Source organism: Cololabis saira, chromosome 15 (genome assembly GCF_033807715.1).
Source record: "Cololabis saira isolate AMF1-May2022 chromosome 15, fColSai1.1, whole genome shotgun sequence".
NCBI lineage: Eukaryota > Metazoa > Chordata > Actinopteri > Beloniformes > Belonidae > Cololabis > Cololabis saira.
Window position 1 is genome coordinate 41547762 of NC_084601.1, and position 25370 is coordinate 41573131.

The 25370-nt window shown below is 42.4% G+C and overlaps 1 protein-coding gene, 2 non-coding genes and 1 pseudogene across 3 annotated transcripts in view; 1 reads left to right on the plus strand and 3 right to left on the minus strand.

The window, feature by feature from the left end:
* Nucleotides 1-15, minus strand: part of trnas-cga (transfer RNA serine (anticodon CGA)) — an 82-nt gene extending 67 nt beyond the window's left edge. Inside the window, exon 1 of the tRNA in view lies at nt 1-15. This exon is cut by the window's left edge and continues 67 nt beyond it. This is a non-coding gene — a tRNA (tRNA-Ser).
* Nucleotides 16-362: 347 nt separating this feature from the next.
* Nucleotides 363-434, minus strand: trnaw-cca (transfer RNA tryptophan (anticodon CCA)). Its single transcript has one exon. It is a non-coding gene; the product is annotated as a tRNA-Trp (tRNA).
* A 1590-nt stretch (nt 435-2024) lies between these two features.
* LOC133460769 (zinc finger protein 665-like) lies at nt 2025-12784 on the minus strand. Its single transcript, XM_061741537.1, has 3 exons — nt 12709-12784; nt 11253-11351; nt 2025-3850 (listed from the first exon to the last, which is right to left on the minus strand). Exons 1-3 carry the CDS (start codon nt 12739-12741, stop codon nt 2573-2575), a joined length of 1410 nt encoding a protein of 469 aa, XP_061597521.1. The 5' UTR covers nt 12742-12784; the 3' UTR covers nt 2025-2572.
* A 294-nt stretch (nt 12785-13078) lies between these two features.
* On the plus strand, nt 13079-24858 carry LOC133460939 (zinc finger protein 502-like; annotated as a pseudogene).
* The last annotated feature ends 512 nt before the right edge of the window (nt 24859-25370 follow it).

Consider the following 25370-nt stretch of genomic DNA (forward strand, 5'->3'; position numbering starts at 1 on the left):
CTCGGCCACAACAACCACTCCTATATGTGTGAATCTGCAGAATCAGACAATTTAGAGACTTTTTAAAACTGGATGATTTTACTTTATCACTTTGACACATATTTTTATCTTAAATGTTGCTATTAAATCACTTTAAATTGTACATGAAATGTGGTATACAAATAAACTTGCCTTGTGTCTCCTGATAAACAAATGAAATTCGTTTTTTATTAAGATTATCTTTTGTTCCTCCTTTCATCAAGTCAGGTGATTATGCAGACTTGAACAATTCCAGGTACATATCAAAGTTTTCTGTTGCAGCTAAAGTTTGTCTGGTTGGTGAACTGTGAGGATGGATAAATAAAAAAACTGAAAGTTCATTATGACCCTGATGTGAGTTGAACACACAACCTTCTGATCTGGAGTCAGACGCGCTACCATTGCTCCACAGAGCCTTTTCTGACACGGTCTGAGGTTGTTTAATTAACACAAATCTAATCATAGAGGGCAAACTAGAGAAACGTGATTTGAAGTAGATCAAAGTAAGAGTGTGTGTGTGTGTGTGTGTGTGTGTGTGTGTGTGTGTGTGTGTGTGTGTGTGTGTGTGTGTATATATATATATATATATAGAGAGAGACAAAATGAAAGAAAAAAAAAATCACATTGGCTGATTTTAAAAAGAATGTATTTGCAAATAACGGATCAGTCGTCCTGGTCCCTTTGCAGAAAAACCTTGCTTGAAAAAATCTTGCTTGTTTGTAGGTGACCAAATACTTGTTTTACCCAGGAATTTATCAATTCATTCAGTAAAAATCCTACAATGTGATTTCTTGGATACTTTCCCCCCATTCTGTGTCTCATAGTTGAAGGCCTCTCATCTTTTTAAGTGGGAGAACTTGCACAATTGGTGGCTGACTAAATACTTTTTTGCCCCACGGTATGTCCCGCACCATGAGTCTTTCAAAGCAGGCAGTTGAAGACTGCTGTCGGGGAAATGTGGCAACCAGAGATTATTTGCATGGAATTTTAAATTTTGGACACTGATTTCAAAGAATGTCAGTTTCCGTAGTTAAAAAAAAGGAAAAAAGAAAAAAAGAAAAAGGGAAAAATTGTTTTTTCTCAATGTTTTTTTTTCACACCCATGACATCTCTGTGGTGAGTGATTTTTTATTCTACCACAATCGGACAACTTATATAAAGCCATACATTTATTTCTAATATGATTGATATTGTGCCACAGGGGAGGTGCTGGTTCAGTTATCAAATAATTATTAATGATTGTCGAAGGACAATCATTAATAATTTATAAAGTAGATTATTTATCAAATTGAATTATCAAAATGACTTAATCAAAACAGGGCACCAACTGATGTAATCAGGAAAATAACTAAACAGAAAAAAATCAGTCTCAAGGTAGATTATTCTTCAGAATAAAAGTGAAGGGAGGAATTCGAACACAGGCCTTTGCAACAGCAGTTGTGACAAATATGCGTAAAATAAGCACAAACAACTTCTCTCATTCAAATTAATCAGAATTTATTTTCACAAGTGTCAAGAAGATGGTAAAACAACACTTCGGATAAACTCTGATGGCTAAACTACCCAAAAACAACAACTAACTAAATATGTACACAAAACTTCAGATTACCTGTGTGTGTGTGTGTGTGTGTTTTGGGGGGTTAGTAGGAGCAGAATGAGGGGAGAAAACATTAAACAAACACACTCAACTAATGAGCACAGTTGTGACGGGACCACCAGTCCGGCTCACAACGTAAAACTAACTTTTAAAATGTGTTACTAAGTTTCTGTGCCCAGACACAGAACAGCCTCTTACGTGAATCTTTGTAAATGAAGAGAAAGTGGTTTGATCCGGCCGGTCAGTGTTTCTTGATGAAACAAAGAGTAGTTACGCTCAGCAGGGGATCCTGATAAAGAGTGTCCCTCTCTCTCTCTCCTGGTCCAGATGAGGACCAGTGTGGATGAGGGGAATACATGGCCACAGCAGCTGGGCCTCCTTCAGCTCCAGGTAGGTCCAAAGGTGTTCACGTCGAGGCCTGCAGGGTCCCTGGTTCGGCTCCTCTTTGGGCTCAGAAAACTTGCGTGCCACTCGCTGCAAAACGGACAGAGCAGAGGAGAAGAGAGCTTTTCCTTTTATAGCTGGCCCAGGAAGTCAAGGCCCCCCTGTGGCTTGGGGTCTGTGTCCAATCAGGGGCCGTTCCTTATCACTGCAGGGCCTTAGATCCAAATCCTGGTTGAGCTTTGCGTCCATGAGGTTTCCTTTGTTCCAAACCATGCGATCAGGTATCATAAATTCGAGGCTGGTCTCAGCCTGAGGCCCCAGAACTGGGACTCAGAGCTGACCCAAGGCCTCAACTGTTCATATAATCACACAATCCATAGTTCATATCGGACTGTGGCCCAACAAATATTTCTCTTGTCTTGTCTCATCATTTGTATTGTGATGGCCGATCGGGACGGCTGACTTCCTCATTCTGCGCTGGGTGAGGGGATGGTGGGGTGGACTGGACTTGTGGGTGTATATGTACGTGGAAATGCGTGTATCTGTCGTGCACTGATCACAGATGTACACTTTTTATCCAGTGTGAATACGTTGGTGTCTCGTCAAATTACTTTGCTGGGCAAAAGCCGCTCCACACTGATCACATCTGTAAGGCTTGTCTCCAGTGTGAATACGTTGGTGACTCGTCAAATGACCTCGCTGGGCAAAAGCAACTCCACACTGATCACAGTTGTAAGGCTTCTCTCCAGTGTGACTACGTTGGTGTCTCGTTAGAGCACCTTGCTCGGCAAAAGCTGCTCCACACTGATCGCATCTGTAAGGCTTGTTTCCAGTGTGAATACGTTGGTGAGTCGTTAGGCTACTTTGATGGGCAAAAGCAACTCCACACTGATCACAGTTGTAAGGCTTCTCTCCAGTGTGAATACGTTGGTGTCTCGTTAGAGCACCTTGCTGGGCGAAAGCCGCTCCACACTGATCACACCTGTAAGGCTTGCCTCCAGTGTGAATACGTTGGTGAGTCGTCAAATCACCTTGCCGGGCAAAACCCGTTCCACACTGATCACACCTGTAAAGCTTGTCTCCAGTGTGAATACGTTGGTGTCTCGTTAGAGCACCTTGCTCGGCAAAAGCCGCTTCACACTGATCACACCTGTAAGGCTTGTCTCCAGTGTGAATACGTTGGTGTCTCGTTATATAGCTTTGATGGGCAAAAGCTGCTCCACACTTATCACACCTGTAAGGCTTGTCTCCAGTGTGAATACGTTGGTGACTCGTCAAATGACCTCGCTGGGCAAAAGCAACTCCACACTGATCACACCTGTAAGGCTTGTTTCCCGTGTGAATACGTTGGTGAGTCATCAAATCACCTTGCCGGATAAAAGCCGCTCCACACTGATCACACCTGTAAGGCTTTTCCCCAGTGTGAATACGTTGGTGACTCGTTAGAGCATCTTGCCGGGCAAAAGCCGTTCCACACTGATCACACCTGTAAGGCTTCTCTCCAGTGTGAATACGTTGGTGTCTCGTTAGATCACTTTGATGGGCAAAAGCTGCTCCACACTTATCACACCTGTAAGGCTTGTCTCCAGTGTGAATACGTTGGTGACTCGTCAAATGACCTTGCTGGGCAAAAGCCGCTCCACACTGATCACACCTGTAAGGTTTGTTTCCAGTGTGAATACGTTGGTGACTCGACAAAGCACCTTTTTGGGCAAAAGCCGCTCCACACTGATCACAGCTGTATGGTTTATCACCAGTGTGAGTTTTCTTATGGATCTTCAGGTTTGATGAAGTGGTGAAGACTTGTTCGCAATCATCACAGCAGTGTCTTTTGGATCTTCCTGTATGATTCTGTAACAGAGAAGATGACTTACATTAGCTTGGCTGCATTATCAAAAGCCTTTTCAGTTTCAAGTATGGAGCTAGAACAGTAACAGAACAATAGTCTCATAATTCACAAATGCACAGGACAAGACTCACAAATGCACACGCCGATCCACAAATGCACAGGACAAGATTCACAAATTCAAAGACCGATTCACAAATTCAAAGAACAATTCACACGTGCGTAGGACAAGATACACACATGTATTTTTGATGCACACACAAATATAACCTGATTTGCAAACTTTTTTTTGTCCGTAGGCTACGCTGGATTTGCGTGTGACTTTTGAGACTCCCCTGATGTGACTTGAATCACAAATGCGTTTTTTTTTTAAACACGGAAGGATCTGCAACAAATCAGATATCTTCCTTTGTTTCAGCCAATCATAAGAGCGCACCCCATGTGGGGGACGATTTACTCGTAAACCAATCAGATTAAAGGGGCGGAGCACCTGCTGTTTGAGCTGCGTCGCGCCGTTGGCTTAGAAAAGTGATTCAATATTTAGAGTTGGTGGAGTAAAGATAAATAAACACGACAGCAACAAGGGATGGAGAGGAGATCACTGCTCTGCTTTTCTTGTGATCTCGGTAAAGAAAACAAAGCGATCGGAGATGGTTTGTCGAGCCATTCAACCAGAGCCGTCGGGAGACTGGAGAGCTCCAAGTCCTGCCGATGCAGCAAATGATGATGAGAAACAGAGGAGATATTTATATATGTATCACCACCCACCCACCCGCCCCCACTAGGTAATGAAGCCTATAATCGGGGACCAGAGAGAATGCAGTTCTGCCGAATGATGTTTCGTGGAGGCAGATATTATCTCATTACTGATATGATTTAAATGGGACCTATTATGAAAAACACGTTTTTCCTTTATTAACATATATAAAGTGGTCTCCCTTCACCCTGCCAACACAGAGGAGGAGTAAATAAACCAAATTCTGCAGTGTCCGTTCACCCCGCCCGGAGGATCCTTCCAGTGTCATGTGACTTTTACGAGCCGTTCAGATTCTGCTCCTGTCGTTACGTAACGACAGGATTGATTTCCATAGGTCGGCCTCCACTGCGTGAAACCCCGCCCACAACTATCTCCGCCAGCCGGAGCTTCCGCCATTGTTTAGAAGCGGTGGCTGAGTTCTCGGAGGAGACTGAGTTCTCACGAGGAGAACATTCAATGTCGAGCTGAAAAATACATTTCGGTTATCAAACAAATAGCAAGAATACATTAGCGAAAACTTATTTGACAGAGCGGTTATATACGTATAATTAATCTGGATCAGGTAGAAACCTTAGATTCTCTGGAGGAGTATATGGAAGAAAATTATAATAGGATTGTCATGGGTAAAAAAGACGGAGCTACCCTGAACGCATCATCGTCCAAGAGATCCCGAGATGAAAAATCACCTGGAGCCATATCACCCCCAGGTAACACCACCACAGACGCCCTGCTGTCCATCGACGCCCGGATGAATAGCTTTGAGTCCTGTCTGTCCCTCCATGAGGTCTTGCACAGGGAGATACAAGCACTGCAGACCTCCCTGGAATTCAGCCAACGGCAGGTTGAAACGCTTGCGGCTGAAAACCGGGATTTAAAAGAGTCGGTAAAAAATCTAACAGAGGGGATGAGCCAGCTTAAAAGGGAAAATAAATCCATGAAAGAGGCCGCTTTAGACCTTCAGGCCCGCAGCATGAGGGACAACCTAGTGTTTGCTGGGATTCCGGAGAAGTCTGATGAAGATCCTGAACCAACCGTCCAGGATTTCACCCGAACCCACTTGAAACTTCCAGAAGATCTGGCGAACTCCATCACGTTTCACCGCGTCCATCGCCTAGGAGGAAGAAGATCGGAAGCCCAGAGACCTAGACCCATTGTTGCCAAATTTCAACACTATAAGCAGAAGGAACAGGTGAGAAGCCGTGGACCCCAGCTACGCGGACTGCCGTTCTCTGTGAAATACCAGTTCCCCCGGGAGATCCTGGACCGTCGCCGAGTCCTCTTCCCGATCCGGAAGAAGCTCATTACGGAGGGAGCTCGTGCTGTCATCACCGTGGACAAGCTGTACGTGAACGGACAAATGTACCGCGACCCCAACATCACTCCCTGGCTCTGCTAAAAGATGAGTACAAATTTACTTTCTTCTTTTCTCTTTCTTTCTCACTAAATGGTGATTAAATTAGATATAGCTTCATAAACACTTGGTGATTAGATTAGATATAGCTTCATAAACACTTGGTGATTAAATTAGATATAGCTTCATAAACACTTGGTGATTAGATTAGATATAGCTTCATAAACACTTTCGGCACATATTATTGTATTAATAATTCTTGCTCTGCTAGTCTCAGTAAGTCATAGGCACACATTGGTGATCGTTTCTTTTTTCTTTCCTTTTCTTCTCTATTTTTTTTATTATGATTAGAATTATTTCCCTCCCCCCCGCCTCACCCCAATTTCCCATTCCTTTTACAAATGTTCCCTTTTCTCTTCTTTCCCTCTATGTCTGACTCTGCTGCACTTTCTGTTTGGTAAATTGGTACAACTACACATATTATACATTTAGAATAACATGGCACACACATATGCAACAGTTCCTCATGCAACATTACCAGTTACATATAATGTTACTTTCAATGATTGGATTATGGATAAATTAAAGTTTGTCACTTGGAATGTAAATGGAGCCGGGAACAGATCAAAGAGATTAAAACTTCTAAATCAGATACAAATCAGATTTTTTAGTGCAAACAGTTGTTATTATTATAATTAATAATTTATTTATTTATTTGATTGGTTGAACGGTGCGTGATTGTGCGTCTGTGTCTGTGAGAATGCGGTATGGAAGAGTCCTGCCATGGAGGATTTGGGCCTCCATTGGCAGGACAACAAAATTTAATAATTTATTAATATTATGTCATACAAAGATGGTTATTAACATTATTATTATTTTATTATTACTATTAATATTACTATTAATATTATTATTATTATCATCATTATTGTGTATAGTATATCATATTATTATTAGTATAGATATTTGATAGGTTAATGGATGAATGAATGGGATGCCTGGGTCTGGGGCCCTCTGTTGTCGGGCGTCGCCCTGTTGGGGGGTTCCCTCTCTTCGGGCCCGTCTCCGGTCCCCCCCGCTGCGGGGCGCCCCTCTGGTCTTGGAGGGCCACTTTCATGGGGGCTGGTGCTCCTGCCCGCGTCGGCGGCTGGGGCGGCTCTGTCTCTCTGGGCAGGCTGGCCCCTCACCGGGTGGGGGTCGTTGGCCTGGAGGGTGAGGGCCTCCTGGCCACGTGTCCGGCCCGGACCGGGTGGCCGGGGATTGTCTGGGTTGTCGCCACAGGGGGCGGGGGGGGGGGGGGGGGGGGGGGGGGTTGGACTCACTGGCGGTGGGTTGCTTCCTTCCTCTCTGTAGTTTTTGGGGTTAATTAGCGGTAGCTTAGCTCAGACCGTTCTTGGATCTCTAGATTTGGGTCGGTTGCTGCTCGTATTTTGGTCGGCTCCGTGTCGGTTTCGTGTTTCGTTTGTGGTTTTTGTTGTAGATTTCCTTTGCTCGACGTGAGGCCTCCGTGTGTTCCTGCTTCCTGGATTGGCAGTGGATGTCACGCCCTCTCCCCACCTCCCCACCTCCCCAAAAAGAAAAAAAAAAACCAAATCACTGGGTTTGTATGTATATATTTATGTATGTGTATGTATGCGTATATATATTAAATATATAGCAATAATGCACATATATATGCCTTTGGTTTTTACCTGCATGGTATCAATCATTAATATGTGAAGGAGCTATTTCATTAGTTTATTTTGTTTGTTTATTATTGTTCATTTATGGGTCAACACTAGGGGGCACTAAGTAGTTCAATCATTTAATTGAGGGCAAGGTAATGCAGGACAAGACCACCAAATTATCAACCACATCCCTTGGGACGGGATTAAAAATAAACCATAAGAAGACCAACCTGATGAGGATAAACACCTCAACCAACAACCCAGTCACAGTAGAGGGCAAACCCATACAAGAGGTTGACTCCTTCACCTACCTCGGCAGCATCATAGATAGGCAGGGTGGCACAGACAGCGACGTCACTGCGAGAGTAGGCAAAGCCAGAGCAGCGTTCATCATGCTGAAAAACATCTGGTCATCCAAAGAAACAACCACAACAACTAAGGTGCGTATCTTCAATTCCAACGTGAAAAGCATTCTTCTCTACGGTTCAGAGACGTGGAGAAGGACAAAAAGGACGTTGCAGAAGATACAAACCGTCATCAACTGCTGTCTGAGGCGCATCTTCAGAATCAGGTGGCCAGAAAAAAATAAAAACGAGGAACTGTGGCAGAGAGGAAAACAGGAGCCAGTAGAAAAGCAAATACTGAGGCGAAAGTGGGGATGGATCGGTCACACCCTGAGGAAACCGGCGGCTACTATCACACGCCAGGCTCTGACTTGGAACCCCCAGGGGAAGAGAAAGAGAGGACGGCCCAAAAACAGCTGGAGACGGGACACTGAAGCAGAACTCAAGAACGATGGAATCAGCTGGGGGGAGGCAGAGAGGACAGCCCAAAATGCTGTTAAATGGAGAAAAGTCGTCGGTGGCCTATGCTCCACTGGGAGCGACGGGCCTAAGTAAGTAAGTAAGTAAGTAAGGTAATGCAGCCCAGGTGTGTCAAGACAGGTAATGCACTGGGAGGGAAAATGTTTTTTTACCTGAGGCAGCAGGACAGAGCAGAGAGGCAGCATGTTTGAAGCATGTTTGTTTGCTGATAACAATTGAAAATAAATCATCTTAAACTGGATCTTGACTGAAAACTGGATTTTTGTCTTTTTGATTTTTGAACTTTGAAACTTTTGAAGAAACTTCTTTTTCTATGATCTTTTTTCTTGTCTACAAATGGCCACAACAATATGTTTGCAGACAAGGTAAAAAAAAAAGATTCTCCTAGTGGCTGGGAAGAAGGCCATTACAAAAAACTGGTTCAAGTCTGATCCCCCCAGTAGCAAACAATGGATGTCAATTATAGATTAACTACTGGTGATGGAACATCTCACATATAAGTTGAAAATGAAAGAAGATCTCTTTGTAACGAACTGGGGAAAATGGTTGTCATATAAGGAAAGAAGTGACTCTACGTAACTGTGCACAGGATCTGTTCGATCTTTCTGAATGGTTATTATGTGTTTTTTTTTGTATTAATTTGTTTTATCCTCTTTATCGGGCCGATAATGGCTCTATCGGTTTTGATCGGAGATCAGAAAATAATAGTTCAGAGCGGCCGATCTGATGACGTTTACAACAACAAACGCTGCTTGCGCGTGCGTTCCCACATATCGGATTGGTTTGCTGGGGCAGCAACATCACAGCTGCAGACAGAAGGAGGCTGGAAAAAACCATCAAGAGGGCCGGCTCTGTCGTGGGCTGCTCTCTGGACACAGTACAGGTGGTGGGAGAGAGGAGGATGATGGCTAAGCTGTCATCCATGATGGAGAAGGACTCCCACCCCATGAAGGACCATCAGAGCGCTGGAGAGCTCCTTCAGCGACAGGCTCCTTCACCCTAAATGTGTGAAGGAGCTACAGAAGGTCCTTCCTCCCTGCAGCTGTGAGACTACACAACCAGCACCTCTCACAGTAAACCACAAACATAACAACCTGACAATAAATATACATACCGGAAAATAATGTGCAATATCATTCTCTGCAACGTGCAATTATGTAAATAACTTCTGTAAATATTCATCTGTTATTTTTTATTCTTTATATACTAGTATTTCTTATTATTTATTTTTCTTCTCCTTCTTCTTCTTATTATTGTATATACCAGTTTCCTGTTTGTAGTGTGTTATTATTACTGTGTGATAACTATTTCTATTGTTGCCTCTTGTTTTTTGCACTATCTCCTTTGCTGCTGTAATCTGCAAATGTCCCCTCTGTGGGACTATTAAAGGATTTATTATCTTATTTCTAATCTCATCTCAGACCGAGCGGTCCTGAGGGGGCGTCGGCCTCGCCGGTATGGGAGTTTTACAATGTCTGAAAAGGACAACCAATTTGCAGTTTGCAAGGTGTGTGGAGAGAAGACACCCCGGGGAGGAATGTTACAAAAGAATTTCAACACAACAAAGCTGATACGACATTTCAAAGTTTTTCATATGAAGGAGTATATTGAGTTGTCAAAGTTGGCTGCTGCTAAGGAAGAGAAAGAACAGGAGGTGCAGCGACACCGCCAACTCCTCTGAACGTAACACAGACATGTAAACGACAGCAAGAAAAATAAAGAACTACATCGTAAGGTAATGAATTCATATGCTTTGCTCATCAGCCGCTTTCTGTTGTAGAAGACATCGGGTTTGAAAGTGTCGTTAGCAGCTTGGATACGCGGTGCGCGCTGCCGCGTCGTAAATATTTCACTGATGAAATCCTGTCAGAGTTTTACCAAACTATTTACAGTCCAAAGCCGTCTCAGTCGCTTCACGAGTGACATGTGGAGTTCTAGTGGCAAGAGTTTTGCTTCACTCACAAGAGTTTCCTCACATGCGGCGGATGCTACCGCTAAAGCTTTCACAAAGCTTAATAATTCAACTTAAGCTTTCTGTTTTAAATTCAACTTTTAGAGAGTGACATGTCTGCTGTTGTCTGTGTTGCTGCACATGTTGTACATAATTATTAGCACAGGAAAGCTTAAGCTAGTAAGCTACACTTACTCTTTGTAAGCAGAGTCTAAATCGTCTCTAAGAGTCTGTAGATCAGGGGTGTCCAAAGTCGGTCCTCGAGGGCCGGTGTCCTGCATGTTTTAGATGTGTCCCTTTTTTTAATCAAACCGTGATACAATGAGCTTGGTCATCAACAGAACTATCCAGACTTTGATGACGAGGTGGTGATGACCGGTAATTAGAATCAGGTGTGTTGATGCAGGAAACAATTAAAACATTCAGGACTGCGGCCCTCGAGACCGACTTTGGACACCCCTGCTCTAGAGGGTGAAATAATACTTTAACCTGAAATAAAACAGTCAATTCATGATACTCTCTCATCTCCTAAGTTTTATACCTAATAATAAAATGTTAGTGTTGTGTACATGAGACAACAATATTGACAAACTTATGGATTTATCGCTGTGATCGGTGATCGACCTTCAAAATCCTGATCGGTGCATCTCTAATTATTGGTATTAATATTTTGTATTTGACAGTTTCTTTCCTGATCCGTGGATCTGAGGAATTCGTCTTAAATGTGTTTGTTAACATTGATAATGGAAATAAATCAAAATTGATAAAGAACAAAAATGTGGTGATGTCCTCCATCTCTAGACCTGCCCCCCCTGGCTCTGTGGGCCTGCTGATGGCCGGTGTCTCTTGGACCTTACCTTGGTGTCAGTGTTACGGGCCTCAGGTCCTGAGACCGCTGCAACAAGATTGGAGCTTTGCCTCACGGAGTTGAATCCTCCTAACTCTCCTCTGGAAACCTGGGAAGCAGAATTGAAACGTCAGGAGGGAGCCGGCCGTCTTTCTTCCCCGGAAAGCTTGGTCTGATTTATTTTGGAGACGCCTCTCTCTTCTATTGACTGTAAACTTTTGAAAGAAGGGTGGATAATTCCTGTCAGCCAATGCAATCAGTGTTTAAAAGTGTATGAATGTTGGTGGTGGTCGGAGGGGCCGTTTGGCGCGATATGGCAGCCACGCTTCCATCAGTCTGCAGGGCAGCTGTGGCTACAAAACGTAGCTACCACCACCGTTGAGAATGTGTATGAATGATTAATAGTTTAAGTGTAGCACTTTGAGATTCATTGAATGTACAGTGCATTACAAGTTTAATTTATTATTACGTGCATATTCTCCAAAGGTAAATAGTCGCCAGAGCATACTGAGTGCACGGACACCAGTGAGCATTAAACCAGTTTAAAACAAATATAAAAACATGATTTTCACAAGGTACAAAGAGGAAGGGGTTTAGCGCCTTTAGGGGCCTGATATAAAACTATTGGGTAGACTGGATTATATTTATGTACAGAAATGGGCTGCTAATTATAAGAGTGAATATAATATATAAATATATATATGTATACACATGTATATATATATATATATATATATATATATATATATATATATATATATATATATATATACATATACACACACACATATATGTATGTATGGGTGTGTGTATGTATGTATAGGTAAGTGTGTGAGTATAATTATAGTATAGTTAGTTATTATAAATACATGTTTATAAATTATTAGTGAATGGGGGTATAGAATTAAATATGTAACACTTCTTCCTACTGCTTTTTGCACATGTAAATTAAGATAGTAAGTGTTAAAGTATGAAATTCTTTGTTTTGTTATCTTATTTTCTCTTTAATTGTTGTTTTTTACATGTACAAAATAAAAATAAAAAATGAATAAAAGTTCTCTATTTCTTGGTGATGAATATGGTTTGGGTCACAAAATAATCCTGAAGAAAGAAGATGGCATAAAAATAAGTGTAGATTAAGTTTTCAAAAACTACGTATGAGTGATGCTGGTGCTCTGTTTGAAACCAGATGGGTCATTGTCTCGGTTTCTTTGTTTGGGGCCATGTGGTCAACTGGAAGACAATGTGGTCTTACAGTTGATGTTAGACCTCAGAGTTGAAGTTACACCTTTACCATGTTCAACACGTGGCTGCAGCTCAACACTTGCAACATTGTTAGACTCACTAAATAAACTTTAAAGGTTTCAAACAAAAACGTATTTATATTTCAATTAAACCCGAACACTGACCTGCAGACCAGCAGAGGAAAAGATGGACCTTGGACAGTCCTGGACCTGGTCCTGGACCTGGTCCTGGTCCTGGTCTTTCTCCTTCTCCATTCTTCCAAAATGTTCCAATCTTCAATGTAACGGGAGTTTCTCTGGTCTGAACTAGAGCAGTGGATAAAACAGAGGCGACGCTTCCATAGGACTCCGTTGGAAATCATGGCGGCAGCACTTCCGGGTTATGGAGCCTTTATTTAAAAAACTTTATTAGCAAATGTTGCTCTACAAACCATAGACATATAAACTAGGACGCCCCGTGGAGCTGCTGCGATACATAGATATAAATATATAAAGATATAGATATAAAGACCACCATGTATCGTTAAAAGCTGCTGTTTGACCCGCTCAGGTTTGATATTCCGGGGCTCGAACCCCCGACACACCGAGGATCATGGCGTCCACCGCGGCAGGGAAGCAGCGGATCCCCGAGGTGGCGAAGGTACGAAACCCGGAGCTTAGGGAAGCTAAGCTAAGCTAAGCTAAGCTAAGCTAAGCTAAGCAAAGCAGGGTTTGGACAGGGCACGGGTTTTAGTCATGAAGTCTTAGCGTTTTCAACTGTTTCTGTGTCAAACTGGGGCTGGTGTCGGGCTCACATTCATATGAATTAGTGGAATAAGTTATTATTGATGTATTCATTCAGTTTAATTAGTTTAATCCACACTAGGGTTTCCACCTTTCAGAAATAGAAATAAGGGACGCCCTGATTTCAGCAGCGCAGGAGCAAAAAAAAAGCCCCAAAACTTCTAAACTGCATAAAAATGTGTTTATTTTATATGAAAAAACTAAATGCTTTGATTTAAAGTTTAAAGTGCTTTAATAGCATTTAACTTGCATGACTGTATAGACAGAAAAACCATATAGTAACTGAAATATCCTCCTATGTATATATGTATGTATGTATGTCCACATCAGCCCAGATGTAGAATATACAGGTGAAGAATATGGTGTAAAAGTTAATTTATTTCAATCATTCAACTAGAATGTGGTGTAAAAGTTATTTGTTTTCAATAATTCAACTAGAATATGGTGTAAAAGTTAATTTATTTCAATAATTCAACTAGAATATGGTGTAAAAGTTAATTTATTTCAATAACTGAAATAGAATATGGTGTAAAAGTTAATTTATTTCAATAATTCAACTAGAATGTTGTGTAAAAGTTAATTTATTTCAATAATTCAACTATAATATGGTGTAAAAGTTAATTTATTTCAATAATCCAACTAGAATATGGTGTAAAAGTTAATTTATTTCAATAATTCAATTTAAAAGGTGAAACCTAATATATTACCTAGTCCTATTACATGCAAAGCAAGATATGTTAAACCTTTATTTGTTATAATTTTGATTATGGAGTTGTCTATTGATTTCATAAAATATTCTCTAATTTATTTTTTATTTGGGGTTTTCATAAACTCTGAGTCATAATTACCAAAATTATAACAAATAAAGGTTTGAATTATCTCACTTTGAATGTAGTGGGAAATAATATATTTGTTTCTCCTTTTAGTTAAATTTACTACGAATGACGTTTTGCAATATATTCAAATGTTCCAACCTTCATCTGTATATTATGACATCAATAAATAAGAGCATAATAAATGTCCGTATTGGTTCAATACGGAACGCAACTTTTAATTCCCAACCCCGACCTGGAGGTGAAGCCCGAGTCCTCCCCGCTGTCTGGCACACACACGTATAATAATAATAATAATAATAATAATAATAATAATAATAATAATAATAATAATAATATATAAAGATATGGCACAGACGCAGCAGGTCCTGTTGTCCCGCCACAAAGATTTTGCTGGCCTTTATGTTTCCTGTGTTTTATTTTGTTCATTATTGTTAAATTTAGTGTTGATGTGTGTGTGACAGACGGGGCGTTAATGAAAATACGGGACAAATCGCGTCCCGTATTAGTTCAATACGGGACGCAACATTTTTTTTTTCTCAAATAAAGGACAATTCCGTATTTTACGGGACGGTGGCGACCCTAATCCAGACTTCTGGCAGAGTTTAGTTTAGTTTGGTTAGTTTTTGTTTCAGCAGAACTTTGATCACATCCGGGTTCTTCTGCCTGAAATCTGGAGAAAACATGTTTCATCCAGGGTTCCTACGGGGCTGGAAATCCTGGAAAGTGCTGGAATTTCAATGTTGTGTTTTCAAGGACTGGAAAGTCCTTGAATTTTAGTTTAAGTGCTTGAAATTATAACTCTGTCTTTCACCAAATTGGGATCAGACTGTATAGTTTAGTTATTACAAGGAGAAATAAAATCAGTAAGATGAAACATGACTAGATGTTTACAGCACGATACAATGTACACAATTGTGATAAAAAGTGCAAAAAATAATTATGAGTCTATATATTCCTGTACATATTTTACCCCAGCGATAAGGTGCTTGAAGTTTTTGAAAGTGCTTGAATTTGACCTTGAAAAATGTGTAGGAACCTGCTTCTGGTCGAGTTTTTGTTAGTTTGGTTAGTTTTTGTTTCAGCAGAACTTTGATCACATCCGGGTTCTTCTGCCTGAAATCTGGAGAAAACATGTTTCAAAGTTGGTGGGGGGGGCACTAATGTGCAGTCAACAGCATAGAAAACATATCAGTCGTCGGTAAACTTGGAGTCAAGACCCCCTAAACCCAGACCAGGACCAGAGAGTTTACTTACTTACTTAAAGAGCATATTGCAGGTTGGAGACCCCTGTGAATCAATGTGTAGGAAAATAATGTAGGAACTGAATTTTCATTGAAATACGCATAAATATATACTACAGTGACCTCTGGAGTTGTTTTTGTGAGAGTATTTTACTTCCGCATCTGAAAAAGCTGAACCGGGAGTGACGTCACACTGGGGAGCGCGGTGAATTCAACAATAGGAAAAATAGTGGATCTTAATGTTAGTTGTGACACTGAAGAGGTTGTGAATGTGTATTCACACCAATATGACTAAGAACCCGTTAGTCCCCCCACGTTCTTTTGATTGACAGCTGAAACTCGCTTTTTAAAAGGCTGATTTATGGGTCCGCGTTACACCAACGCAGACCCTACGGCGTAGGTTACGCGGCGACGCACCGAACGCTGCGTGCGCCGCGTAACCTACGCCGTAGGCTACGCCGTCGATTTTACGCGGAACCATAAATCCGCCTTTATTCAAATAACTCCTAAAAGATGGGTGAGTACTTGTAATCTGTCTACGTTTGTACTTTCTAAACAGAAAACAAGCTTATTATCTTCTCTTTTTTCTGATTAAATGCATCCGAAATAGCCGGGTATTTTTAAAACCGAATATTTCCCCCCCTTCGTTTATAAAATAATTTGTATCCACATTACATCGTTGTTAAAAAAAAAAAAAACCCTTCCACACATAACCGAAGATCTGCGTTTTCGACCACATTCATAGGCATTCCAAACCTGTAGATCATCTGTTCTTCCAGCCTTCGGGCCTCCGCTGCGCAGCTACACCGGGATCCGCGGCCCCTTCTCTGTAACGAGCCCGAGTCCCCCGGGGTGTCCCACCACGGAGCTGCCGCGTTAAATCCATGCAGCCCTACGCTGTAGGGTACGCCGTAGGGCTGCGTGTCGCCGCGTACCCTACAGCGTAGGTTCTGCGTCGGTGTAACGCAGTAAACGGTGGTCAAGAGCAGAGACCATTTATTTAATAAATAGCTTGGAGAACAGATGGTGGATCATCTGTAGTTCTGTAGTAAACAAAGGTTGCACGTTAGACGTCAGACTCAGAGCAGATTTGTTGTTGTTTTGGAGCATAATGTGACGTTCGAAAACGCAAAACTCTGGTTGTCTCTGTCTACACGCATCTACATAAACGGAGTTTTCAAAAATCTTAACTTTGCCCGGAGTTTTTTTAAACATTCATTTAAAAAAACGGCAGTAGCTCAGGTGGCAGAGCGGGTCGTCCAATGATCGGAAGGTCGGCGGTTCGAATCCTGCTCCCAGTTTGCTGTCGTAGTGTCCTTGGGCAAGACACCTTACCCACCTTGCCCCGTGTGAATGTGTTTGAATGTGTATGAATGTTGGTGGTGGTCGGAGGGGCCGTTTGGCGCGATATGGCAGCCACGCTTCCGTCAGTCTGCCCCAGGGCAGCTGTGGTTACAAATGTAGCTTACCACCACTGGTGAGAATGTGTATGAATGAATAATGATTTCTGTAAAGCGCTCTGGGTGCCTTGAAGGGCGCTATATAAATCCAAGTCATTATTATTATTATTATTATTATTATTATTATTTGCATTTTCATGTGGATTTCATGTGGTCCAAACATAGGAAAATATCTTCGGTTTAGCAGATACCCGGCTACGTGTGTACGGGGTCTGCGCAGTAAGATGGGGCAGAGCTGTGGAGACGTCTCCCTGCTGCTACGTCATATGACGCAGTGTTCGAAAAAAAAAAAAAGCGTTTTTGGGAGCTTTGCTAAAATCAGCCACTGTTTCCTCTGAATACGTGCCCTTATGTCTTGTAAAACATATTAAATCCTACATTAACTTCTCACATAGTCATTTTCACATAAGGTCAGGTATAATGTCAGGTATAATTTTTGAAAAAACCCTAACCTGCAATGCTCTTTAAAACAAGAAAATACGTGTTTTCAAAATAGGTCGCCTTTAATACGGACTTCATTTTTTTTTTTAGAGGAAGGATGACACTGGGATGGAGGAACTTGCATGGGTATGGTGGGTGGGCAAGTCGGCGGGGGATCCCGGCACAGTTCGTGTGTGTGTGTGTGTGTGTGTGTGTGTGTGTGTGTGTGTGTGTGTGTGTGTGTGTGTGTGTGTGTGTGTGTGTGTGTGTGTGTGTGTGTGTGTGTGTGTGTGTGTGTGTGTGTGTGTGTGTGTGTGTGTGTGTGTGTGTGTGTGTGTGTGTGTGTGACACCATCAGGGAGATTGTGACTGGAGCAGCGGGCCAAGCTGCCCTGTCAAGGTCAGATTATAGAATCAACAATTGTATTGAAAGAAAGGAAACAGGCGGACTCCAGTAATTTTCCGTCTGCCTTAAGTCTGTGGTTCCTCAATGGCGACTCCAAACAGACGAATCTGTGATCAATTCCCGCCAAGCCGAGCTTCCAACTTCTCAAAGGTCCATCCTGCCAATGAGCTCAAAGACTGCCACCGTATATGTATGTAAATGTGTATATGCTGCTGCTGCTTCCACATGCCTGCTGTGTGCTGCTGAGGTCCCCGACTCCCCCACTCTGGCCTTCGGCAGGAGGGTCCCCCCTTATGAGCCTGGTCCTGCTCAAGGTTTCTTCCCTCCTAAAGGGGAGTTTTTCCTTGCCGTTGTTTGGCTCAAGGCTTTTCTCCCACTATGGGAGTTTTTACCTGCCATTGTTTAGATTAGATTAGATTAGAAAACTTTATTGATCCCCAAGGGGAAACTGCTTTGCCACGCAATAAAAACACAAACATCCACTTAACAAACAATACAAACATTTCCATACCATTGCGCAAAGCTTATCAACATGATTGGATACTTCATACAACAGAGTAGGCTGCTCAAAGCAAGTGTTTATGTAATTTTATGTAATAATTGCTCGGGGGATTATATTTATAATTATTACAACATCTGTTGTATTAGACGCTATATAAATGAAATTGAATTGAAAATTGAATTGTATATGTATGTACAGTTGTGTGAAAAAGTGTTTTGCCCCCTTCCTGATTTCTTATTTGCTTTTTGCATGTTTGTCGCACTTAAATGTTTCAGACCATCAAACAAATTTAAATATTAGACAAAGGTAACACAAGTAAACACAAAATGCAGTTTTTAAATGAATGTTTTTATTATTAAGGGGAAAGAAAAATCCAAACCTACGTGGCCCTGTGTGAAAAAGTGATTGCCCCCTAAACCTACCGTATTTTCGCGACCATTCGGCGCACCGTGTGGAAAGGCGCACCCTCATTTTTGTGTGTCATTTTTAGATTTAAAACATACATATGGCGCACCGACCCAAAAGGCGCAGTCTACAGAGCAGAGCTGCACACACGCGTGCCGCAAAACACGCCGGCCGGAAAACACACACACCCGCTGCAGAACGCACACACATGCAGAACGCACACACAAGCACACAAGCGCTTATTTAAAAAATAGAGCGGGAGCAAAACCTCTGTTTCTGCATTAAAGAGCTCCGCTAATTCAGCTGCGCCAGTCCGAATTTCCTCGGTGTCAATCACTTTCTGCACAACAGTAAATAAACTTTTCATACCCCGTTGTGCGGATCCTCCACCGCGCAGAGCCCGTCTCTCCCCAGCGGGGTGGAGCAGCGCGCGTCACAGCGGCTTTAACCGGGAATGTGACCTGTTCGGACCGGCTGGGACCGAAGCCACCCACCTGTATGGGAGTAGGGGCTCCCGGGGAAAGACCAGCGGCATTTCGGCCGGATCTGCCCCGGGGATGGTGCGCCCTGGCCCGGCAAACCCGCGGCGGGAGCCTGGCGGCTCCTGAGCGCATCCTCTGCATCTTGGTTAGGCTACCAGAGATCAAACCGACAGATTTGCCTGAAAATCTCGCAGGGTGAAGTTGTTCCGACCTGGGACAGACCCCTGAATAAATAAAGGTAAGAAAATAAACGTTTCATACCCCGTTGTGCTGCGTTGTGCTGCGTTGTGCTGCGGATCCCGACCGCGGCGGTCCCGGGTCCCGCGTCCCGCGTCCCGGGTCCCGCGTCCCGGGTCCCGCTCCGCGCTGGTCCCGGGTCCGCTCCCCGTCTGCTCCCCCGCGCTGGACCCGCTCACACACGCGCTGTCGGGGAGCCGGTACCGGGGTTTGTATCCGACAGGAGCTCCAGTCCGAATTTCCAGACCTGTCTCAGCCACCTGATCATCATCATCCCTTCATCCAGCCCCCCCCTTTCCATTCGTCCTTATAATGACTCCGGCTGGAAACGTCTTATGCAAAGTTTTTCTTTTAAAAATCACCATAGGTTTCTGTCCATCAGCTGCGCCAGTCAAGCGCTACATAAATGAGAAGCTGTGTGTCGCGCCGCGAATACACACCCGCGCATGTCGGGGTCCGGTACCGGGTTTGTAACCGACAGATTTGGCTGCAAATTTCGGAGGGTGAAGCTGATCAGACCTGAGACAGACCCCAGAAATCTCTGCTCGCAAAGCGGCCGGGAACCAGGTCGATTGGACCGCTTGGGGAACCAGGAAGTCCGGTTGCAGCAGCGCCCATCACCGCGCTGCTCCAGCCGCTGCTTTAACCGGGGAAAGTCACCGGTTCCGACATGCAAAACACACGCGCGCTGCAGAACAAGTGTGCTTATTTAAATAGAGCGGGAGCAAAACTTAGTTTGATTGTATTTTATTTCACTTTACACATCAAGCAAATCCTTAAAAGTTTTCATCTTCTGTTTCGCATTAAACAGCTCAGTGGATGGTCTCATTCAGCTTCACCCGCCCCCTTCTCCCTTTACCGTTCTCATGGCCGGCCTTACATTACCGTAATTCAGGTAATAGACACGGCGCACCGTTTCTTAAGGCGCCCGGCACATTTAAAAAAAAAAAAAAAAAAAAAAAGTTGCGCCTTATGGTCGCGAAAATACGGTAATAACTGGTTTGGCCATTCTTAGCAGCAACAACTGCAATCAAGCGTTTGCGATAACTGGCAATGAGTCTTTTCCAGCTGTGGAGGAATTTTGGCCCACTCATCTTTGCGAAATTGTTGTAATTCAGCCACATTGGAGGGTTTTTGATCATGAACAGCCTTTTTAAGGTCATGCCACAGCATCTCAATCGGATTCAGGTCGGGACTTTGACTAGGCTACTCCAAAGTCTTCATTTTGTTTTTCTTAAACCATTCAGATATGGACTTGCTGGTGTGTTTTGGATCATTGTCCTGCTGCAGAACCCAAGTGCGCTTTAGCTTGAGGTCACGAACAGATGGCCGGACATTCTCCTTCAGGATTTTTTGGTAGACGGCAGAATTCATTCATGGTCTTCCTGGGCCTGAAGCAGCAAAACAGCCCAGACCATCACACTACCACCACCATGTTTTGCTGTTTGTATTAGGGCTGGGCGATATAGCGAGTATAGTCGATGTATCTTGGCTTCTACTCTGTGTGATGTACAAAATGACTATGTCGTGAATATTCGAGTATACATTGTCAGGCATTTGCTTTTAGCCGCGTGCATTAAATTACAGGCTTTTCACACTCTCGTCTCTCCTTCTTAGAGACATAAAACAAGCGCCCCCTGTTAGATATGTCAGTCACGTGCTGTCGTGCGTGCATCGTTATACGACCAGCAGCTGGTGTCAGGCGCTGCTGTCCGGTCCACCGGTCAGTTCCACCCCACTTTAACTTAACTTTAATTTAACTTTAACTTTCCCAACTTTCCCTGTTTGAAAGTTGGGAAAAGCCGTGAGCTCATCCGCGTGTTTGCTACGCGCAACGGACTCTTTTCAAAGAAAACTGGGACGGTTTAGTAAAGACGGTAGGGGATGTTTTCTCCTCACACGACGCGCACAGCTCTCTGGAGAGACGAGGGGCCGCTCAGTGCGACACGCTTCCGCGCGCAGCCCAGCCTCTCTCTTCCAGAGCTGAGAAACGTCACCTCGTGTTGCTTAAATGCTTAAATTCAATCGGGTAAATTGGAAATTTCTATTGGCAACTTTACACAAATTTGGGTTTGGCAAATCTTTTATCATTTGGATAAAGATATTATATAGCTCTCCCAAGGCATGTGTAAGGACAAACGATCAAATTTCAACAAGCTTTAACTTGCAAAGAAGTATCAGAAAGGGTTGTCCTCTTTCTCCCTCACTATTTATTGAGCCCTTAGCAGCTGCTATTAGGCAAAACCAAAATATTAAAGGCATACAATGCAAAACATTAGATCACAAAATAAGTCTTTATGCTGAGGATGTACTAATCTTCCTCCAGAACTCACAAACCTCACTATCACAGACAATTGCGCTTATAGATGGATTTTCATCTCTGTCTGACTACTCCATCAGCTGGTCCAAATCCAGTTTTGTGCATCAACTGCAATTTCCAGAATACAGCCACTACTAAATTACAATCAGGAAACATTAGATATCTAGGCATAAACATCTCCCCTCGACTGTTAGAGTTAATAAAACTAAATTATGTTCAGCTCTTAAGAAGAATAGAGGATGATCTTACCCGATGGAACTCTCTTCCTATTTCACTGATGGGGAGAATTGTCACCATCGAAATGATGGTTTTACCAATGTTAGGTCTAAATCAACTTTAAACCAAGTTCGTAACGAAGATAGACACCAGAGACCTCTGGAATGATCTTTAACGTGCTTCTGCAGAAGGGGGAAGCAAGGTAGGAGTGCAGAGTAAACAAGACTCTCAGTGAGGACTCAGTGACAGCAAATGTTTCCCACAGTTCCTCCTCTGCATGATGCTTTTATTGAGAAACTTGACAGAAACTGACCGTTATGGACAGTGGGAGGAAGAGATAGGGTGTGATTGAATCAGGACATTCCAAACCCTGAGAAGATCAGGAAGTGGCAGTTGTGACATCTGTTGACAGAAGGACAAAAACAAGTTTAACCTTTAATTAACCTTTCAACCAAAAATAAATATATTTTTTCAATGATACCATCAGAACCCCCTCCTTCTTGGTTTAAGTCACTGGATCCATACGTGTCAAAATTCCTGTGGAAAAATAAAACACCACGTATTAGCTTAAAGACATTACAAAAATCCAAAGACTGTGGAGGCTTAGACTTACCCAACGTCCAGTAATATTTCTTAGTTAATAAGTTACAGTATATCTTAAAATGGTGCAAAAATCACTCACTAGATAGTCAATGGCTGGATTCAGAAGTGTTTTGCAACGATTTGGAAATCTCAGATCTACCATTTATCGGTAAAAATATTAAACATCATAAATGCTTTAAAAGCATTAATATTAGCTAATCTCTGACAGCCTGGTGGGACTTCCTTTTAAAATAGCCAAAGTCTCACTTTTTCCATGTGATCGCACACCCATCTGGAACAACCAAGACATTCTGAAAAATGATAAAATGATGGTCAACTTTACTCAATGGAGAAACCAAGGAATAAAGTATCTACAACATATAATCATAAGTGGACATTTTGTACCATTTAACACACTCACTGTTCAATATGGAATTAGCACTAACACATTTTTAGAATACCAACAACTTAAGTCCATAATAAAAAAATTAAAAAAAGACAACCAACTGGATCTGCAACTTCCCGCTAAGTAGGGCTGGGCAATATATCGAATATACTCGATGTATCGCGGCTTCTACTCTGTGCAATGTACAAAATGACTATCGTGAATATTCGAGTATACATTGTCACGCATTTGCTTTTAGCAGGGCATTAAATTGCAGGCTTTTCTCACTCTTTCTCGTCTCGTCTCTCTTTCTCAGAGACATAAAACAAGCGCACCTACTTGCATACGTCAGTCACGTGCGTTTGACCAAGTTGTGATTTCCCCCTTTTTGCATGAAAGTTTAAAATGAGCATATATTAATGAAGTATGAACAAGAATGTTTTAATGTAGACATATAGAATCATCATACTGGTGTGATTGTATGCATCAAAGTGTTAATTCAAGGCTAACACAAAATATTGAGATATATATTGTGTATCGTGACATGGCCTAAAAATATTGAGATATTAATAAAAGGCCATATCGCCCAGTCCTACCACTAAGTATAGTAGTTACTTAATCCAAAAACCTCAAAATTACTATTGAAACTCTACAGGTTAATGTCCAAAATAGATAGTCTCTCTTCCGATTTCCAAATGGGCGGCTGACCTCTCTCTTAACAGTAACCAAATCTCTTGGTCTTGTTTAAATAATTACACTATGACCAAGGAGATTATCTTCATTTCATCAACTCGAACTGTTGAATCACTTTTCTAAGCCCAACGGCACAACGCAGCTCAAACAGCAGGTGTATCCGCCCCTTTATTCTGATTGGTTTAAGAGTAAATCGTTCCCCACGTGGGGTGCGCTCTTATAATTGGCTGAAACAGTCAAAGTCAAAGTCAAAGTAGCTTTATTATCGTTCCTTCACATGTCAGACATACAAAGAATCGAGAGGACGTTTCCCACTTCCCTCGGTGAAACGAAGGAAGATATCTGATTGGTTGCAGATCCTTCCGTGTTAAAAAAAACGCATTTGTGAATCGAGTCACGTCAGGGGAGTCTCAAAAGTCACATGCAAATCCAGCGCAGCTCACAGACAAAAAAAACGTTTGTAAATCAGGTTATATTTGTGTGTGCATCAAAAATACACTTGTATATCTTATCCTACACACGTGTGAATTTTGTCCTTTGCATTTGTGAATAATGACACTGTTCTACCTCCATACTTGAAACTGAAAAGGTTTTTGATAATGCAGCCAAAAAGTAAATCATCTTCTCTATTACAGAATCATAAAGGAAGACCCAAAAGACACTGCTGTGATGATTGGGAGCAAGTCTTCACCACTTCATCAAACCTGAAGATCCATGAGAAAACTCACACTGGTGATAAACCATACAGCTGTGATCAGTGTGGTGCGGCTTTTACCCGACAACATCATCTGAAGCGACACCAACGTATTCACACTGGAAACAAGCCTTACAAGTGTGATCAGTGTGGAGTGGCTTTTGTCCAGAAACATCACCTAACGACTCACCAACGTATTCGCACTGGAAACAAGCCTTACAGGTGTGATCAGTGTGGGGCGGCTTTTGCCCAGCAAGGTCATTTGACGACTCACCAACGTATTCACACTGGAGACAAGCCTTACAGATGCGATCATTGTGGAAAGGCTTTTACCGAGCAATGTCATTTGACGAGACATCAACGTATTCACACTGGAGACAAGCCCTACAGGTGTGATCAGTGTGGAGCGGCTTTTGCCGAGCCAGGTACTCTAACGAGACATCAACGTATTCACACTGGAAACAAGCCTTACAGGTGCGATCAGTGTGGAGCGGCTTTTGCCCAGCGAGGTCATTTGACGAGTCACCAACGTATTCACACTGGAGACAAGCCTTACAGGTGTGATCAGTGTGGAGCAGCTTTTGCCGCGCAAGGTGCTCTAACGAGACACCAACGTATTCACACAGACAGCCTTACAGGTGTGATCAGTGTGGAATTGCTTTTGCCCAGCGAGGTCATTTGACGAGACATCAACGTATTCACACTGGATAAAAAGTGTACATTTGTGATCAGTGCTGATATCATTTATTTTGAGAGTTCATTTAAAATGCACCAATGTAGTTTAGTCAATTTAGTTTGAAAGAAATAATTCTGGTGGTTCGATTGTGGGAAACATTTTGAATAGTTTTTTTAAAAAGCAGTAGATTCTTACAGTTGTAATAGCTGTTCAGTTATAACCAGATTTAGAAAATGAAGTAGAATTCAATTCAAAAGTCTTTATTTTGAACATGAGGGTAGTGTAAGTAACAGACATGTTCAAACATACTTGAACAATGAATGCAAGAGATTCTTTTTTTTTTAAGCAGCAGCAGTTTTGGCATGTTGAAAAAGAAGTAGGAAGTAAAAAAACTTCTCTTATCCCTTGAACTCAATACCATGTTTTCACATAGACCCTTGTTATTAGATGTCAAAAATCTTGATGTATTGAGAAGTTACACAAATTCACATTAACAATTTTACACAGTGTAAACATATTGTGGTATACGTGAGTATAAATTTGCAGA

Excerpts from the sequence above, each read along its gene's own strand:
- LOC133460769 (XM_061741537.1), bottom strand. The coding sequence starts at position 12,741 with ATGGAGAAGGAGAAAGACCAGGACCAGGACCAG. Across the intron at positions 11,352-12,708 it reads AAGACCAGGACCAGGACCAG|GTTTCCAGAGGAGAGTTAGG; the intron begins GTCCAGGACCAG and ends TCTGCTTCCCAG. Across the intron at positions 3,851-11,252 it reads CCCGTAACACTGACACCAAG|AATCATACAGGAAGATCCAA; the intron begins GTAAGGTCCAAG and ends TCTCTGTTACAG.